At 37.7% G+C, this 19,163-nt stretch overlaps 1 protein-coding gene and 1 non-coding gene across 2 annotated transcripts; one reads left to right on the top strand and one right to left on the bottom strand.

Annotated features, from left to right (window-relative positions):
• Nucleotides 1–4,336: 4,336 nt before the first annotated feature.
• LOC147502695 (uncharacterized) lies at nt 4,337–6,514 on the bottom strand. Its single transcript, XM_086604589.1, has 4 exons — nt 6,225–6,514; nt 5,851–6,119; nt 4,932–5,804; nt 4,337–4,812 (listed from the first exon to the last, which is right to left on the bottom strand). The coding sequence occupies exons 1-4, from the start codon at nt 6,512–6,514 to the stop codon at nt 4,337–4,339; spliced, it is 1,908 nt and encodes a 635-aa protein (XP_086460715.1).
• A 10,179-nt stretch (nt 6,515–16,693) lies between these two features.
• TRNAD-AUC (transfer RNA aspartic acid (anticodon AUC)) lies at nt 16,694–16,765 on the top strand. Its single transcript has one exon. It is a non-coding gene; the product is annotated as a tRNA-Asp (tRNA).
• The last annotated feature ends 2,398 nt before the right edge of the window (nt 16,766–19,163 follow it).

Here is a 19,163-nt window from a genome sequence, read left to right as displayed (position 1 = left end):
CGTTGGTTCCGAAACTTACTTGCTATGTACAATCGATGATACTCAATTATATGAATGTTCATGAAAAGATGTATAAACTATTGCATCACGATTATCTTAAGTTTCTTAAAACAAATCCTAATTCGGATACTAATGTGAGATTTCTAGACAATTTTCATCATTAAAAAGGAAACAAGACTTTGTCACTAAGTACAATTATTAACATGAAAATAAAAACTATATACGAGTTACAATTTGCCTAATATTTGCTCTGGGTTAAAGCACCCCAAATGTAATGATGCTTAGTCCTCGAGTATCAATAATTAAAGAGAAAAAATACCGAGACCGTGAGCAAAATTAGGGCTAGATTCTTTGAACAGAAAGGTTGGAGAACATAATATATTATTCAAAAGAACAATAAAATGTTCAATAGCACACTAAACATAGCACACGAAATAATGAAAAACAATAGCATACGAAACATGAAAAACAATAGCACACCAAACATAAGGTTTAGCTAGATATATTTACAGTGGCAAGCTCAACTTTACCATCCAGTAGGATGTGAAGGTCTGGCGTCCCTTTAAGGAAATGCATTTCCTTAGCATCGCGCCAAAAGATAATAGTCTGCCAAATTTGTGCCCATTCTTCATCTCCAGATTTCCTCAAATGTTTCTTCATATTTTCATCCTTCGGGTAATAACGAACATGCCTCAGGTACCAAGCGGGACGCTTCCATTGCCGAAACCTCAATGAATGAATGATTCTGTTTGCCGGGCACATAGAATCTACCTTGACCCAGTCATGAAAAGTAGCTACAAACTGTGGGAAGTGTGTCTTCATGATTTGGTAAGCGGTGACCGGTAAAAGTATATACTGGTCCTGAAAAGTGCGAACTCGTTTCAGGTTGGAGATAACACAACCTAAGATGTTAAATAATGTATAACCTTGAGGCAGTGCACTGAAGACGACGCAGGCAGCCTCATTGGCAGTAGAAAAATGCCAATCTCCCATAATGTTCAGGAGAACAAATAATATCGTAATCCCCATGTTCATGGTCATGCTTGCTAATGGAATGGTGATGTCACGCCATGGCACATGGCCATTTCCTTCTTTTTTAATCTCAAGACCATCACCATAAGAGTCGCGAAATGCTTGCCACTGAAAGGAACGGTAAGAATTATGATAGATGTAATGCCATGATCAAAGAGGTTAAGTGGTATGGAAGATCCAAAGTTAGGGCAAGTTGTTGTTCAGAAAAGATGTGAGGTGTGTCACTAACTTGGATTGTGAACCCGTGTAAGTAGAAACCATGCGCATGGTTGAATGCTAGTGTGTCTTCCATATTAGCATAAAAGTATGCAGCCAAACTCAGAGAATAAGTTTGGTCAGGTTGAAAAATTAGGGAAGACCACCCGATGTTTGTAATGTAGTCACGGAAAAGATGGCCATAGGTATTGGAATCCATCATAGACTGAAAGGATTGCTCAGGAATGAGTTTGGGAGATACCATGTTTAATGAAGATGCAATTGATGAAGATGTCATAGTGGATGAAGTAAAGAAATAGGTAACGACAAAGGCAAACTGGATGAATAAATGAGTATGTAAGAGAATAGACCCTCCTGTAAGCACATGTTAAATTATATTAGTCGCAATGCAAATGATGACAATCCTATTAAGCATTTCATACAAAAGAAGACACAAAGGTAAGACAAAATTCATAATACGACGAAAAATGTAATAACATATACGATTATTTATTTATTGACTTAGTAATATTAGAAAATTATGGATTATTATGTTGATCTTGGAGATGGATATCGTGCACCAGACTGTTTAGTTCTTCCATTTGTTGGCCGAGCTACATCTGAATGTCCCCTTGGCTGGCAGAGAGTGTAGTTTGATTCTCCATAAGGAGAGCGTGATTCTGCAAGGACCGAGAATGATTTTCCAAGATTTCCTCCTGTTTAACATCATGCTTTGCTTGACGTTCTTGGAAATCCTTTAGAGTTGTAATGATGATATTCTGACGAGCGTGTAGTCCCCGCATGCCGTGATGAAGAAATTGAATGTCTTCCATGGGGTTAAAAAACTTTAGCATGGCATTTTCATCAAAGAAACGGTCAGGGTTTGAGCTTGGTCGCTCGTTCATCCGTCCGAGTATCGAGAGTCAAAACCCGGTGGAGTAGTCAACGTTTGGAGTACGCTAATATGTGCTCTTTGAAGTGGTGTTTACGAGAAAATGACCGGATAACCCCAATGTATCATAATTTGCGTGACTAAAGTGGGTAGAGGTAGAGGTGCTGACCTTCTTGTTTTTCTGGTGATCACGTTCCAGAGGTGTTGGATTAGACAAAAATCATCTCTTTGAGTCTGCAAAAATCCAAAGTAGGTGAAGTTGAGTCTTTGTGACTTCGATTGGTGAGATGTACCGATTACATTGTGTCCCAACCCGATGGAGCCGCGACTTCGTTGATTCTTTTCAAAGAGCTGAAGAAACAACGTGATGTCTATTTCCCACTTCGCCATAAGATATGGTAGCTCTTAGTAAACTTTTGACAGAATCAAATGATGACTCTGGAAAAAGGCACTCCTGGGTATTCATTGGTATTTGAAGTATGTCAGAGATAATTTCCCTAGTCAATTCCAATCGTCGTCCATAAGCATTGAAGTAGAATTTTCCATTCTCAGGTTCTATAAATTAGTAGAACATCAAAACCAATTCTTGGGAATAACAAGCTGCTGAATGATATAGAAGAGGCGTTCATCCCCGACGTATTATTTCAGTGTCAAAATAAGGATAAAACCGGCCATCTTCCAAAACTTTTAGGTAGTCTTTCTCGGGCATTATTTTTCTTGGTTGATCCATTGGTAGTATTATTGAGGGAAGGATAGTGAGAATTGTTTGAATGAGAATGGCTGAAAAAGAAGAGATTTATAGCCAATCTATGAGTCTGTACCAATCTGGATTCCAAGTGTAGTTAATGACCCATGTGATTATGAACAGCAACAATGGGGATCCATAGTAAGTCTTATTATGTCAGATTTTCAAAAACAATTAATGAGATGTTTCAATGTTAAAAAATACGGAGGAAAGTTTCACAGGGTAGTTAGACTTACACGTAATTTCATAATTGATTATCAGACCTCAGTAATAGCATATGGATAGAATAATCGAGCTGCATATGTGACAAGTGTTATGCGTACTTTGTAACGTGCGCGATTTTCTCTGAACAACATGAGTATCAATTAATTAATTTGGTGAGTTTTGGATGGTCTTTCTTTGTTATGGTTTGTTTATTTGTTTATTTTTATTTTATTTATTTATTTATTTATTATTATTATTATTATTATTATTTTTAGAGAGGAAGAGACAACTAATATACACAAATATTTAATACGAAACTTCTCCATTTAATACGTAACCCGTACAAATGTGTGAGAATTATTTAACACACCATACTAATATACAAAATGAAAGCCAGAAAAAAAAAAAATGGTTACATAGATCTAGATGTTCTGGATCATGTTATGCTATCACGAATACTGTGATAGCCCATTCGCATTGCTCCTTTTCCCATCGCTCGATTGGATTCATTATGATCAAGAAAATGAGAATTTGTATATGAAGTGTAAAGAGTGAGAGAAGGGGATGAGTGAAGGTGGAAAAGGAGAGTTGATCTGACCGTTGGGCTTCTGACCGTTTGGATCAGTCCTTTGGGTTCTGATTGTTGGGCTTTGAGAGTAGGCCCAATGCATCGAGGAACAAACTAACATATTATAAAGTACAATAATTGCATAACATAAATAATTTCTCATTCAAACCGTCTGGAGATACAAAATTATGAGAAATCAACCGATATATAATATTTTTATCACAAGAAAACTAAAAATGCAATGCATAAGGGAAATAAATGACATAGTCATTTCTAAACCAAGAGAAATAAACAGCTACTGGGAATCCTCCGGGTTAGCAGAAGATGAACCCGTTTTTCGTTAAATTAGCCACGACGAACCACGGGCCGAAATGACCGGTCGGAATGTGGCCTATAGACTGTAGCAATTGATCTTGGAATTGCCGCTGATTTGCCAACATCATTCTCTAGAAACGGCCTTGGCGATTGCGCATTTCTTGCTGGAAGCATAGTCACAAATTCGGGATTCGGCACAAATTCGGAGATGAAATCGCTAATTCGGGAAAATTCGGGAAAAATTCGTGAGCCATAATTTTTAATGATCAAATAATATTAAAACCTCTTCCACAATTTTTATTACATCATTTGATAATCCTTACTGCCTCCACAATAATATCATATAGGAAATTTATTTTCAATAATCTATTTCTTACTTAAGACATTAATCAAATAGAAAATCGCGAGTCGCATAATCATGTTGGATGTCATCATAGTCCAAATCAATGTCATCTCCATCATTTTCTGCATAGTCGATGTCATCATCCTCAATATTGACAACTCCTTGGCCAAGAGGTATTGGGACTGTAGCTATAGTTGTAGCTGTATCAGGAATATTTGGGATTGCAGGAGCATTTGGCGTCGAAAGTAACTCAGGAAATGCAACAAATTTCTCTAAGTATAGTGGTTCTGACTTTCCTCTTATCTTTTCTTTCATCTTCTTTAGGTGCAAATTGACTCTTGCAAACACTAAATCATTTAGTGTCTTTGGATCCAACTTATTGCGTTTTTTGGTATGTGCAACCTCAAAAGCACTCCAATTTCTTTCGCAAGCGGACGAACTACAAGGCTGACTCAATAGTTTCACTGCTACCTTTCTAAGTTGAGCAAAAGCTGGGTTCACCACCTTCCACCAATCACCTAAACAAAGAGTATTCATATATATTTAATAATACATAAACAAAGTTAATTAAAGTACATATATTAGACTGCCACCAAAGGGATAAAAATAATATAATCAACATAATTCAGCCACTTACAGGGATGTTTTTTGTGAAGTAGACTACGTGCTAATGGCGTAAATATGTTGGCTTGCAAGGCTATGTAATCTACAAGTTGGTCACTGAATGCTTCATGATCTTCAGGAGGGACCGTCTTCTTAAGAGCTTCCATCACACCTTTATGTGTTTTGTCATCATGCTTGACCAATTTATCGAAATACAAGTGAGGATTCAACAAACCTGCTGCTGCCATGAGAGGGTTGTGAAGTTTTTTCAGCCTAGCATCAATTATATCCCAATATACTTTGTACCTACTCTCCTCATTTTTATAAAACGTAGCAATCGAGTCTTTTGACCTTTGCATAGCTTCATATAAATATCCCACTGTTGCTTCTTCTCCATCCGCCATCCTCAAAACTTTTATAAGTGGTTCCACAGTGGTAACCATTTCTTTTGTGTCACTCCAGAATACATCACTATTAATAAGTTTTACAACAGTATCCCCTTCTACAGGTCTAACTAAGTTTCTCCATTCTTGTGATGCGACCATAAATCGTAAAGCTTGCTCCTCATTTATCAAAGACTGGATCATTAAAAATTTGTTATGAATCGTGTCGCATGAGAGGGGCCTTTTCAGTTCTCTATTACTTTCATTATGCCTCCTCATGAGTGCTAACACATGTTGTTTCCCATACAAAAACCTAACAAGAGACCTTGCATCACTAATGATAATCTTCCAACTTGGCAATTTATCCATGTCTTCTAAAATGAGATCTATGCAATGAGCAGCACAGTTTGTCTTAAATACATGGGGCATCTCTATCTCTAAAAGAACTCCAGCAGCAGAATAGTTTGAACCATTATCAGCAACAATTTGAACAACATTTTCTCTACCCACATGCTCATCAATACCTTTTTTTTATAAAATCATAAATAAATGTAGCATCCTTCACTTTACCTTCTGTAGACTCAGAACATAAAAACACAGTGCCCATTGAGGAAGCAGCTAGCAAATTGATGTGGTTTCTATGCATGTTATCCATCCAACAATCAGACATTATTGTACATCCTGATTCTACCCATGACTCTCTCACTTCAGTAACAAAATCTCCTGCTTCTTGTTTCAATTTAGACAACAACTTGGTTCGAACAGTTTCACTACTTGGGGGTACATAGCCAGGACCATGCCTTGCAACTGCTTCCATTGCATTTATGAACTCCGGAGATCTTAAAAGATTAAATTACAAGTTGTTAGCAATAACCATTCTAGCTATTTCAAGATCAGCCTCCTCTTTCTCCTTTTTCCTCAACATTGCATTCAAAGTCAGCTACTTAGTACTAGTCTTCTCCACTTGGCTATTGTCAACAGATGCTCTCATATACTTATTAATGCCTTTTGTTTTCCCCCTTTTCCTACCAAGCTCTTGTGCTGCTGATCGAGCAAGTTGCATCACAGATTCAGGTGAAACATTACATAGCTCTATATCCATGTGTGGAATTCTCCCCAAGTGAGATTTCATTCTTGTAATTGTACAATTGTATACCTTTTTGCAATAATTGCACTTCAGCTTTGATTCATCCTTAGTAACATGACTCCACATGGGATCTTTGCTCTTTGTCATTTCTGTATTAGCTTACCAGTGATGGGCTTTCAACTTTCAACTTTTCAATTAATAATTGCAAACTTGCAATTGAAAGTGAAGGAGGGATTGGAGGGAATGGAGGCGATATGATAATTGAAAGTGATGGAGGGATTGGAGGCGATATAATATTATGATGTAGCTTCTTAACTTCTTTTTGACGATTTTGGTTGATTGCAAATCAGAAATCAATCTAAAAATCCCAAAGAATCCTCTTATTTCCTGATTTTCCATTTCTAGTTGGAAATTTTTGAAGAGAGATTGACAAGAAATCCCTAAAAATCGGGGTATTTGCTAAAAATCGGGAAAAAACGAGAAAACCCAACAACTCGACTATTTTATAAGATTATTCGTATCCAAATTCGGTGACTACCCTATTCGGTGATATATTACGATTTTTTGAAAAAATCGACGAATTTTGTGACTATGGCTGGAAGTCATTTTGGGAAGTAAGCATATCTTCCTGACGAAGGAACATCCTGCGTATACTAGTGTTCATGTGTCTCAAGTCTTCCATAGGAGTGTTGATTCGGTGCATGGTAGCCTCATTAAAACAGTTGGGTGGTGAAGGGGGAAGAGGAGGTACGTTATCACGCTCAATATCATCTCTAGCTATTGGGTCCCAGTGGTCCAGAACACAAGTCTCGAAAATTCCAAAATTCTCGAAAGACCTTGTTGGAATGAAAGGAGTAGCGGACTGGAACCCTAAGTTAAGCATAAAAGGCTTGAAAGTAACAAGTACAGCAAAGAGGAGCTAACCTTGTTTGACGCGGTCGTAAGAATATGGCCCAGGAAATGGACCATACAGAAAGTGTTCTTCTTCTCCTGGAGGATCCATAGCAGGTGCAAGAATGTCATCTTATTCACGTCAGACGTCTTTGAAGTTCCAATGATGTTGTCGCCCCCCATTGAGTGGCGGCTAGTTGGTTTTCGTCGGCGAGTCTTTGGTACACGCAGTTTGAGCCATTATTGTACTCTCCCTCGAAGCGTGTCAAACATTAAGTCCCTCGTGAGTCGGATATTTTGACAACAAATGTGGTCGGACTATCGAGTTTATTGGAATCAGGTCAGATTCGATATTAACTCCAAATACGTGAGTTCACGTTCCAACCCATCCGCCGTAATCCAAAATTCATCACCCGGAAACCTCCATTGTTGTAAAATTTCAACACCAAATCTTGAATAAACGGCTGGAATTGATGCAAGAGATATTCCCACTCTCTACTAGCAATTTCCTCATCGAAAAATGGATGAAACATCCCGGAATTGTAGAGATTTTCAAAATTTCTCTCAACTGTGATTCTCCTTCGTCTTTGCCATAGAAGATCTAGATGAATTTCTGAGGGTGGAAATTGCTAGGAGTGATGGAGGAGATGGTGTTGGAGGAAGGGGGTTCGAATTGGTGGAGTTTAGCCAGCGTCTTGGGTTGAATTTAGGTTCGTCTAGTCGCGTCTTGTGAGGTGAGTGTGAGGGAGACCAAGATCCGGATTTTGAGGGGAAGAAATGTGAGGGTTGGGCGCGGGTGCCCAGCGTGTGGGTTTTTGTAAACGGGTCCGTGATTTTGGGTCAGGTCCAATTTTTGGCCCAAACCCAAATGAATTCCAGAAATTCTCCTTATGTCCCGAAGTGTTCCGAAATTTCAAACGTGGAATTTCGATTTGTTTTAACTCCAAATTGAAACAATGATATATCAAAATGATCGGTATTAAAAATATCATTCACTGGAATATGACAAAATCACATTCAAACCTTTTTATTATTATTTATTATTATTTATTATTATTTTATTATTTTATTATTTTATTATTTTTATTTTTATTTATTATTTATTTTATTTTGGTATTTATTTATTTACAATTTTTATATACAAATGTACAAGTCTAGAGGAACGTGTCAACAACACCGGCAGTCCAAATAAAACAACACATCACAACGACTTAACTTTCGAGGGCACTTTCATATTATGCAGGCTTAACCCGAATCCGGCCGGTTTGTGCTTAACCTTTATATTTTGGGGGCCTAGGGTTCAAGATGGTACCATCCCTGACCAATGTGCAATGGTCTAATAATAATATTACCCTTAGTATATATGGTATAGCCTCAAACCGCCCCTTGATACAGCCACATAGAAAACCGATCGGGGTTGGCCTGGTGGAATCCATTGCCTGCACGAACTATGAAATGTCCGATGTTGCATATCATGACTCTCTTTCGGCACCATGCTTGGTGCTAAGGGAAAAATAAAAAAAATGAGTATATACATGTTGAGTCTTTTTACGTCAGATTCTCAAGACGAATGTGAGTCTTTTAACGTCAGATCCTCCAGACGAATGTGAGTCTTTTAACGTTAGATCCTCAAGACGAATCCCAACCTGTGGGATCAACAGGACGACGACGAAGTTTATCCTGCTGAGCTGGTGTCAGACAATAATATACCTTATACCGGCTCATCTCGGATAGAAGATCAAGACCTGGACAGAAAGGAGTTTGACAGTTCATACACCACCCCATCATTTTCGCTCGTCGCTTTCGAGCAAAAGTACTACGACCATTACCTATTCGAGATGGGTGAGATTTGGACCAAATGATGAGTTGGAGTTCGCGAGGAAGAGAATAGAAAAGGGAGGAGAAAGAAGGAGTTGAAATTTTTGGTACCCATTGTTTTCCAGGAGGTACGTTTACTCGATTATCAGAAGACATTTATACTCAGTTCTGAAGTAGAGTTTTTGTGGACTATGGTTCCGGCGCTTGTAACCACACACTCTAGGGATTTTTAGAAAAGAAAATAGAAGAGGGCCCGGCTACCCAAATGGCGTACTTTCTCTGTTTAAACACATGGAAAGAAGTACACTATCGAATCTATTAGTCTATGTAGACTGGATCATTGAGAAGAGTCTCTTCGACATCTGGAGAGCGCAACTCATGATAATGTTTAAGGCGTTGGCCATTTACTTGAAATTCGCTGTTATCATTTACGTTTTTCAAAGAAATAGCCCCATAAGGGGTGACAACAGAGACGGTGAAAGGACCAGACCATCGAGTTTTTAATTTTCTTGGAAAAATGTGTAATCTTGAGTTGTACAACAAAACATTTTGACCCACTTTGAAATCTTTTCTCAATATGTGCTTGTCATGCACTCTTTTCATGTTGGCTTTATAGGATTTCGAGATATCATAGGCATCACTCCGAATTTCCTCAAGCTCATTTAATCGTAATTTTCTCTACCGCTGCGTTAGCATTATAATTGAGGCTTTTGATGGCCTATAGAGCACGGTGCTCAAGTTCAACCGGCAGATGACAAGGTTTTCCAAAAACGAGGCGATAAGGAGACATCCCTATAGGTGTCTTAAAAGCTGTTTTGTATGCCCATAAGGCATCAGATAATCGTAGAGACCAGTCTTTTCTAGATGGACTGACAGTTTTTTCCAAAATGGATTTGATCTCTCTATTAGAGACTTCTACTTGACCACTGGTTTGAAGATGATACGGAGTTGCCACTTTGTCGCGTGACTCCATATTTTTTACTAAAGATTCAAAATTTTATTGCAAAATGTTTTCCCCATCACTAATTATAGCTTTTAGAACACCAAATCGAGAAAAATATTTTCTTTTTACTTAACAAAACGCGACCGTTTTATGATCATTAGCACGACATGCCAATGCCTCAATCCATTTTGACACATAGTCAACTGCTACTAGGATGTATATGAAGCCATGTGAATTTGGAAATGGACTCATGAAGTCGATGCCCCATACATCAAAGATTTCCACAATTAAAATGGGATTTAAGGGCATCATCTTGCGTTGAGTAATCGTCCTAGCTGCTGGCAGCGATTGCATGCTTTGCAATGCTCATGTGCATCTCTAAACAGTGTTGGCCAATAGAATCCACATTGTAGGACCTTGGCCGCAGTTTTCTTATCACTAAAATGACCACCACAAGATTGTTCATGACAGAAGGATAACACATCATTGTGTTCCCAATAGGGGATGCAACGGCGGATTAGTTGGTCGGAACAATACTTGAAGAGGTAGGGATCATCCCAGAAATAAAATTTCACAGTGGATAAGAACTTTTTCCGGTCATTCTGAGACCAAGATGAAGGGACTTCTTCGGTAACTAAGTAATTTACTATGTCAGCGTACCAAGGGGACGAAAAAATAGAGTACAAGTGTTCATCTGGAAAGGAGTCACAGATAGGTTCGGTATCAGTATCAACATCATTGACAAGTCGTGATAAATGGTCTGCAACCACATTTTCGCAACCCTTTTTATCTCTAATTTCTAGATTAAACTCTTGCAAAAGGAGAATCCATCGGATCAACTTTTGTTTTGCATCTTTTTTCGCTAATAGATAACGAAGTGCCGCATGGTTAGTGTAGACAATAGTTGGAGAACCCACTAGGTAAGGACGAAACTTATCCAAAGCATATACAACGGCGAGAAACTCTTTCTCAGTGGTGGTATAGTTACGTTGAGCTTCATTAAGGATTTTACTCGCATAGTAAATGACAACCGGCTTATCTCTCGCGGTGTTGCCCTAGTACAGCTCCAATAGCATAGTCGCTTCCACACATTAATTCAAAAGGTTTAGACCAATCGGTGGTTGAATTATGGGAGCCGGTAGTTAATCGCGGTTTTAAAATCTCAAAGGCTTGTTTGCAATTGAAACCGAAGTAAAAAACGGCATCTTTAAGCGGGAGATTGGTTAAAGGTCGAAAGCAACCTTTGAGAAATCTTGAATAAATCTCCTATAGAAACCTCAAGTGTCCTAAAATCTTGTGAATGTCTCGAACTGATTTTGGTATAGGAAGTGAAGCAATTTTTTCTATCTTAGCTTTGTCGACTTCAATTCCGTCTTCTGAAATGATATGTCCTAAAACTATTCCTTTTGTAACCATGAAATGACATTTTTCCCAATTGAGAACAAGGTTTTTCTCTTCACAACGTGTAAAAACCTTTTCAAGATTTGATAGACAGCGTTCATGAAAGAATCTCCATATATTGAGAAGTCGTCCATGAATACTTCCATAAAACGTTCAACCATATCTCTGAAAATGTGAAGCATGCAGCGTTGGAAAGTACCAGGTGCATTGCAAAGGCCGAAAGGCATTTGTCTATATGCAAATGTACCAAATGGACACGTGAACGTGGTCTTTTCTTGATCAGCAGGGTCTATGACTATCTAAAAATAACTTGAATAATCATCAAGAAAACAGTAATATGCATGACCGGCTAAGCGTTCAAGCATCTGATCGATGAATGAAAGTGGAAAGTGATCCTTACGAGTGACGACATTAAGTTTGCGATAGTCAATGCATATTCGCCATTTCAATCGATATCTGGCGGAAATACATTCATCTTTATCATTTTTATTTGTAATGCCGATTTCTTAGAACAACGTGTATTAGACTCACCCAAACACTATCGAGATAGGATAAATAATACCCGCGATCGAGTAATTTTAAAACTTCCTCTCGCACCACATCTTTCATGGTAGGGTTTAGTCGACGCTATGGTTCACGCGACGTCTTAGCATTTTCTTCAAGGTGTATGCGATGGGTGCACACAATAGGTTCAACGCCTTTAATGTCATCGAGGGACCATCCAATAGCAGAACGATGTTGTTGAATGACATTAATTAAACGAGCTTCCTGATCATCAGTCAATTGTGAAGAAATGATAATTGGGTGACGACCATTTGGATCAAGTTGTACGTATTTTAATTCCGAAGGAAGAGGTTTTAAATCAGGGGTGGGCGGAGTGGGTATTAAAGATTCTTGAGGAAAGTCATCATCCATCAAGAAAAAAGATTGATGTTCATCCAAGTTCTTGGACATCATAGTCGTAGGGTCAAATAATGGTATTGACTCTAATAACTCATTTACTTCCCTGTATAATCATCGCCCCTCAAACTTCGGATTAAGCTAAAAGGAAAGAAATTGGTACACTTCATCTTCTAGAAAAGAGTTTGTTAAATACTCTTATGTAATGCTGTCAACCCTGTTGACCTCACCATCAATGTCAGGCTCTGGGATTTATTTCATCAACTTGAACACATTCACCTTGACCGATAGATTTCCGAAGGACATGGTCATTGAACCATCCATACAGTTAATAAAAGCATTAGCAGTTGCTAGGAACGGACGTCCTAAGATGATAGGAATGGAATCACATGCAACTTCTGTATCCAAAATAACAAAGTCTACAGGATAGAAAAAGTCTTGGACTTTTACGTGGACATTTTCCACAATTCATTTTGGATACTTTATGGAACGATCGGCTAACTGTAGAGTCATGGTGGTAGGTTTGAGCTCATGAAGACCTAGTTGTTTGAATAAGTAATATGGAAGTAAGTTCACACTAGCTCCTAGGTCTAGAAGCGCAGTAGCCGTATATTTGTCACCTAAGGTACATGGAACTGTTGGTCTGCCAGGGTCCTTGTATTTGACTATACCATTGTGTTCGGTGATGGATGGAAACTGTTCGGTGAGAAACGCTTGTTGAGGAACATTAGTTCTTCTTTTTGTGGTGTACATATCTTTCAGAAATTTTGCATGTTTTGGTAATAGTTTTAAGGCATCGAGAAAAGGTAAGTTAATTGTCAAATTTTTAAAAGTCTCTCAAATTTCAGCAAAATTTTCATCAGGTTTATTCTTTGCCAAGCGTGCAGGAAACGGTGCCTTAGGGTTGAATTTGGCAAAGGGGTCTACTTGCTTGTTTCCTACATTCGGAGTTGTTGACTTTGTTGGATCTGGGGAATCCTCCGTAGGTTCATTATTAGAAATAGATTCATTGGAACCTTCGGATTCCTTTGGTTGATTATCTGGCATACGTATTTGATTGTCTATTGTTTTTCCAGATCGCAGAGTAGTGATTACATGCACCTCACCTTGGTTGGGGGTGCTTGTACCAGGTGCATTGGTGAGTTCAAAGGCCGTGTTTGCTGGTTTAGGGTTTTGAACTGCTTGTCAGGCAGAAACGCCTTTTACTCTTTTTCTTGCGCCAATTGTTGAAGTGATTGTTGGATAGACGTTAAAAATTTGAGACTTGTTGGTTCATGTAAGCCAAGAAAGTCTCGTTTATCCTATTCGTAATCTGGGCGCAGGTTGTGCAACGTGTAGTAGTTCTCTATTGCTTAGAAGTTCTTGATTATAGTTGGTATCTGGATTAAATTAGGAACAAGGTTGCTGCGTTGGTTTGATAATTAGCATTGGAATTATTTTGAAATTGACCTTGTTGGTATTGTTGATTATTTCCTTGGCGGTATGGAATAAAATTGTTGGTAGGTCGAACAGGTGGATTAGCGAAACCTGGAGGAGCCCCCATTTGTTGGTTATTTTGGCGCCAAGCAAAATTCAAATGTTGTCTCCACAGTGCATTGGGAATGTTGAATGCACATGCCTCCTCCGATTGTTGAGTAGGGGAAGTATATAACAAGGGACAATATGCATCAGGATGGTCAGGACTAAGATAAAGGACACATGGGGAGGTGTCAACGTTCATGACTGGTTTTGGTAGTTGATCGTTTACTTGAACTGCAAGGGCATCTACTTTTTTAGTTAGGGATTCTATCAAATTTTTTAATTTGGGATCGGGTTTTACCTCAAAAATAGATGTGGCCTTTGTAACATTGTCCTTTGATGACCTAGACGACTCAGTGTTACCCCAGTGTGTACCTTTTTTCGCTTGTTTTTCAAGAAAAGTATAAGCTTCAGTAGCTCCTTTGTCTATGAAGCAACCTCCGTTCATTATATCAAGAGTTTCTTTTTGATGATCAGACAGACCATTAAAGAATGAACGAACAAGGACAGCTTTGTCTAGTTGGTGGTGAGGACATTCTAATAGAAGATCAGTGAAACGACTTCATGCTTCCCTAAAGGATTCATGAGGATTTTGACGAAAGAATTGAATTTTTTGAAGCATTTCAGTTGTTTTCTTCTTAGTGTAAAATTGAAGCATGAAAGCTTGAACTAATTTATTCCATGTGTCTATGGATTGTGGCTGTTGTCCTTCTAGCCAAATTGACGTTTTCTCCGCTAAAGTGAATGGAAACAACTAAAGCAAGAATTGTTCCTTAGAGACTGCTGGATGGTGAAATGTTGTGGCCACTTGTTGCAGCCTACGAAGATGATTGTAAGGTTTTTCGTGATCCAAACCATGATATATAGGTAACAAACTAAAAACGCGTTTGGCGGATATCTGAAAATCACCGACAATGTCCTCAAGTTTGATCACGAGGAAGAAGGTCCTTCCTGTAATGCAGTATAGAAGTCCGACAGGGGCTTCTCAGCTGGTGGAGGATCGTCGGCCATAACGACAGAAGTTAATGGCGGTGAAGGATCGTGATGAAGGTAATTAACAGAAGAAGAACAATTTTTAGGTGAAAACTTACGCAATTGCTTATCGTATTTTTTTCGACGATAGGTATGTTCAATTTCTTTAGTGGAACCAGACCTTAATCTCATGCAAGCATAAAATTAGATCTAATTTACAGAAGGAATTTAGTAGTACTCAAATTTTATTATTATCTTTAAGCATTAGAGTTGATTCAACGTAGGCCTAAGCTGCTGCTAATATAGCAGTGAAGCTAGGAATACGTGTGCATAAACCAACAGCCAGGTCACAAGAGAGATATGAGGGAGGCTTTCCGTGCGAGCACGGTTCTAATTAAGTAACCTCAATCTTTCAAGTTTCCTAGACACCGTTGGAATATGATTAAGATTTATGGAATTAAAATTTATGCAAAGTCGGTATTAATTTTAATTAATTTATTTATTTATTTTTATTTTTTATTTTTATTTTTATTTTTAAGATTTATGCAAGGGTGAAAATACAAACATGCAAATACGATTGACTCATACAATACTAGGTGCAGTAGCATGTGAAGATACTCTACTCATACGTATAGCTATACGAATAGGCAAGCTTGTGTCATCGATAAATACTTCCATATGTACAGCAAAAATATACATCGATGTAATGATATGTACACTAATTTGTAAATCGATATTACGTAAAACGATATCAACAAGATATGAGCAAATTTGAATCACTCATACGGATCTAAATACATTAGCATCTTAATATAGTATCGTCACGAAAAAAAATCGACAAAACTAAACATGCAAGGTATTATACATAAACTAAAATCGACTCTTGTATTGCATAATAATTCGATTTCGACAATACTCATTGAGATTAGAGTGTCCCATAGAGAGCGGCTTTACCCCGTAGGGTTTAGAAACAACTTACCCAACTCAGATTTTAACCCTCGTTGGAATATTCTCCTCTTTCTTGACAAAATCGACTTATTAGACAATACCGTGTACGTATATGTAGAGCAATACTAAACATGCAATAATAGACACTTATACATATAAATATAGATAACCATGCAAAACAGTACCATTGGTATGTACATATACATTAATATGCAATTCATATCCACTTAATCGCATATAAATATTTACGGGCGTATTAACATGATTCATGCATATTTCTAACCTAAGACGTAAATAATAATCCATAAACTAATTTATAATAACTACGTACATGACATTCATGCAACAAAATTAAAAAAAAAAAAAAAACTTTGGAACCTGTAGCTTCCCACTAGTCCGCCAAAAAAAAAATGAAACAAACGTTTCAAATCGTCGACGTGATTAATCCCAATAGAATAGTCGAATTTTCATTCTGAGTCCGAGTGAGGCCTGGATATGGATCAAGATAGATCAGGGGATGCTGGAGGTAAATTATGAGTACTAACAAAACAAATAATAGACCCGGGATCTTATGGTTAAACTACTGCGCAGACGTGTCCTATATCACGCGCCGCGCGTGTCAATGATGTCACAATGAGTTCAACTTTTCACAAAGACCCTTAGAGTCGCCCGGAAGTGTACTTTCCCAAATCTAACTTTCGGTGCATGGAAGTACAGAAAAATAAATTTTTAGACAGGTCACTTCGTTTGGTTTTCAACGACGAAGAAATAAGAAAAAAAACGGAAAAATAGGAAAAACAAGGGAGGATGAGAGGGGTGTTTCCCCTTGGAGTAAAGTCCAATCCGTAGCACTTGTCCTATGCCTTTAGAACACCAGCGGCGCCATTTTGATATCCCAGAGTGATGCATAAATTTAGGTCATTTTGATATCCCAGGTCGTTGTAGTATAGTGGTGAGTATTCCCGCCTATCACGCGGGTGACCCAGGTTCGATCCCCGGCAGCGGCGCCATTTTGATATCCACTTTTACTACGTTAGAGATTGTCTCTTCTAATTTTGACAAAAGTGAAATTTCAAAGTTTCCTTGCTCACAAAATTTTGTGTTCATATAGTTGGAGTAAATATTCGATCTAACTTAAAGTCTAGGACAACTACAACTTGGTTTTTACTCTTAGGGAACTAGTGAGTAAGTTTAAATACTAATATTAGGTTTCTTTTCTACACAAACATAAAAAAATTAAGTTTCAAGTGAATGCAACTAAACACAATACGATTTACTAAAAGAAAATATGGAGAGTTAATCCTCCTCATGTGAAGTTAACTTTTGTTGTTGATTTTAATAAGTTTATTTTATTCTTCCTAGAACTCATAGACAAGTCTAATAGAAGAAAACTTGATCCCTAACATGTATGGCTCATCTCTAAGCTCATACATGCTAGCAAGTGGAATCAAAGCAATGACTTATCTCTAAGCTCATCACTTTGATCCCTAACTAGACACTACACCAACTATCATTTTGGGATAGGGTGTAGGTCTAGTTGTTATTCCTAAACAACCCACCAAACCAACAACAAAGATTTTTCCCTCACATGAGTTTGATTAACTCCCCAAGGGGAAGTTAGCTCATGATCCTTGGGATGAAGGATTACAAGTTAGAAAGTATAAAAAGAGAGAAAAAGAAAAAAGAATACTAATTATCTAACTTCACTTGCTTTTGATTTATTTTTTCAACTAGAAGAAAACCAAGGTTTCCTCCATTAAAACTATACAAGCTTTTCTTACAAAACTAAAAACTAAATAATAAAATGGCTAAGGAACTAAAATAATACAAGGTAAGGAAAAGAAGTCAAGGGAGTAAATGGAGTGTCCCCCTTGTTTTGTTTTCTTCTCCATATAAAAGACATCTCATTTCCTCCCATGTGAAACATCAAACCACATTTACTTCATTTTTATCCACCACATTAAAACAAAGTGACACCTTGCCTTTTTTCACTATTAACACCTAATCTAATTAATTACATGCAAGGTGTCAACTTTGCACCAATAATTTGTTATTTTTGTCTTGACATGCTCCATGATTGATGACTCATCCAATCTTGTGGGCCCACATAGTGGGTCCTATGTGTAGTCCAAATGGCGGTCCGGTCTTTGGGCAATTTTACAACTTCCCCTATCGCGTAGAGTTCATCGCCTACGATTATGCCGAAAGCAGCTCACTTGTCGATTCGAGTCCCAGGTTCAAGAGGTAGGAGCTTCGGAAGTTTGATGCTTCTGTGCGGATTTGGAAGAATTCATATATATGTCGTTCCTCGTGCTTTATCACAGGTTTAAACCATATTTCCATGTTTACTGCGAATACCTGCAAAAGTATGAAACATATTTATTCCATGATTATTAAATACATAGTTAACCAAATATATATGTCTCAACGGGGTTTCATAATACACTTTTGGGTGCTTATCATATTACACACCACATTAGATAATTAAAAGAAAATTGAAAACTGGATTCAAATACATAACTGAGCTCAAAGAGTAATTAACGAGAAATTGGAAACTTTATGAAAATGCAATAAACTAAACTAAAAAGTAATTAACTAAAAGTCGGAAACTGGGTGCAATTGCATTAAACTAACGTCAGATAATAACTAATGGGAAATTAGAAATTGAATGCAAATCCTTGAAAAATATTTAACGGGAAATCGAAAACGGTATGCAAATACATCAAACAAACCTTATATAATAACTAATGGGAAATCGAAAACTGGATGCAAATGCATAAACCCGAATGAGATAACCGAGGCATTATCAAGTATTGGTAATGACAAAGCTCCGAGAAGTGATGGTTTCTCTTCTATATTCTTCAAAGCCACATGGAAAGTAATCTCTGAAGAATTCATTCAAGGCATTCATAATTTTTTCAAATCAGGTATGATGCTTAGAGAAGTAAACTCTACATGTATCACACTTATTCCTAAAGTACAGAGTTCATCCTCTTTAACGGACTATAGGCCCATTTCATGTTGTGGAGTGATGTATAAATGTATTACTAAGATTTTAACTTCTAGAATGAAGAAGTTCATTCATCTGGTGGTGGCATCGAATCAGTCTGCATTTATTATCGGAAGAGCAATCCAAGACTATCATTTTATCTCATGAGTTGTTATACAACTACCATAGGGATTTGTACCCTCCAAGGTGTGCGGCCAAGATAGATCTTAAGAAAGCATATGACTCAGTAAGATGGGAGACTATGGAATATGCAATGTAGAGAATTGGCCTTCCAAGGAAATTCATACAGTGGGTGAAAGTGTGTGTGGAGACTCCATCATACTCTATCATGTTGAATGGCTCACCTTATGGGTACTTCAAAGGCAGAAGAGGGATAAGGCAGGGTGACCCCATGT

Source organism: Coptis chinensis, chromosome 4 (genome assembly GCF_015680905.1).
Source record: "Coptis chinensis isolate HL-2020 chromosome 4, ASM1568090v1, whole genome shotgun sequence".
In the NCBI taxonomy this organism is placed as follows: domain Eukaryota; kingdom Viridiplantae; phylum Streptophyta; class Magnoliopsida; order Ranunculales; family Ranunculaceae; genus Coptis; species Coptis chinensis.
The sequence above is the reverse complement of the archived record's forward strand: the minus strand, read 5'-3'. Positions and strand labels throughout refer to the sequence as shown.

What these genes read in the sequence shown, in the direction of transcription:
- LOC147502695 (XM_086604589.1), bottom strand. Translation starts at nt 6,514, where the DNA reads ATGACAAAGAGCAAAGATCCCATGTGGAGTCATGTTACTAAGGATGAA. An exon ending in GTGGAGAAGACTAGTACTAA is followed by an intron (nt 6,120 to 6,224) that starts GTAGCTGACTTT and finishes TAATCTTTTAAG; the next exon opens with ATCTCCGGAGTTCATAAATG. An exon ending in ACTTCACAAAAAACATCCCT is followed by an intron (nt 4,813 to 4,931) that starts GTAAGTGGCTGA and finishes CTCTTTGTTTAG; the next exon opens with GTGATTGGTGGAAGGTGGTG.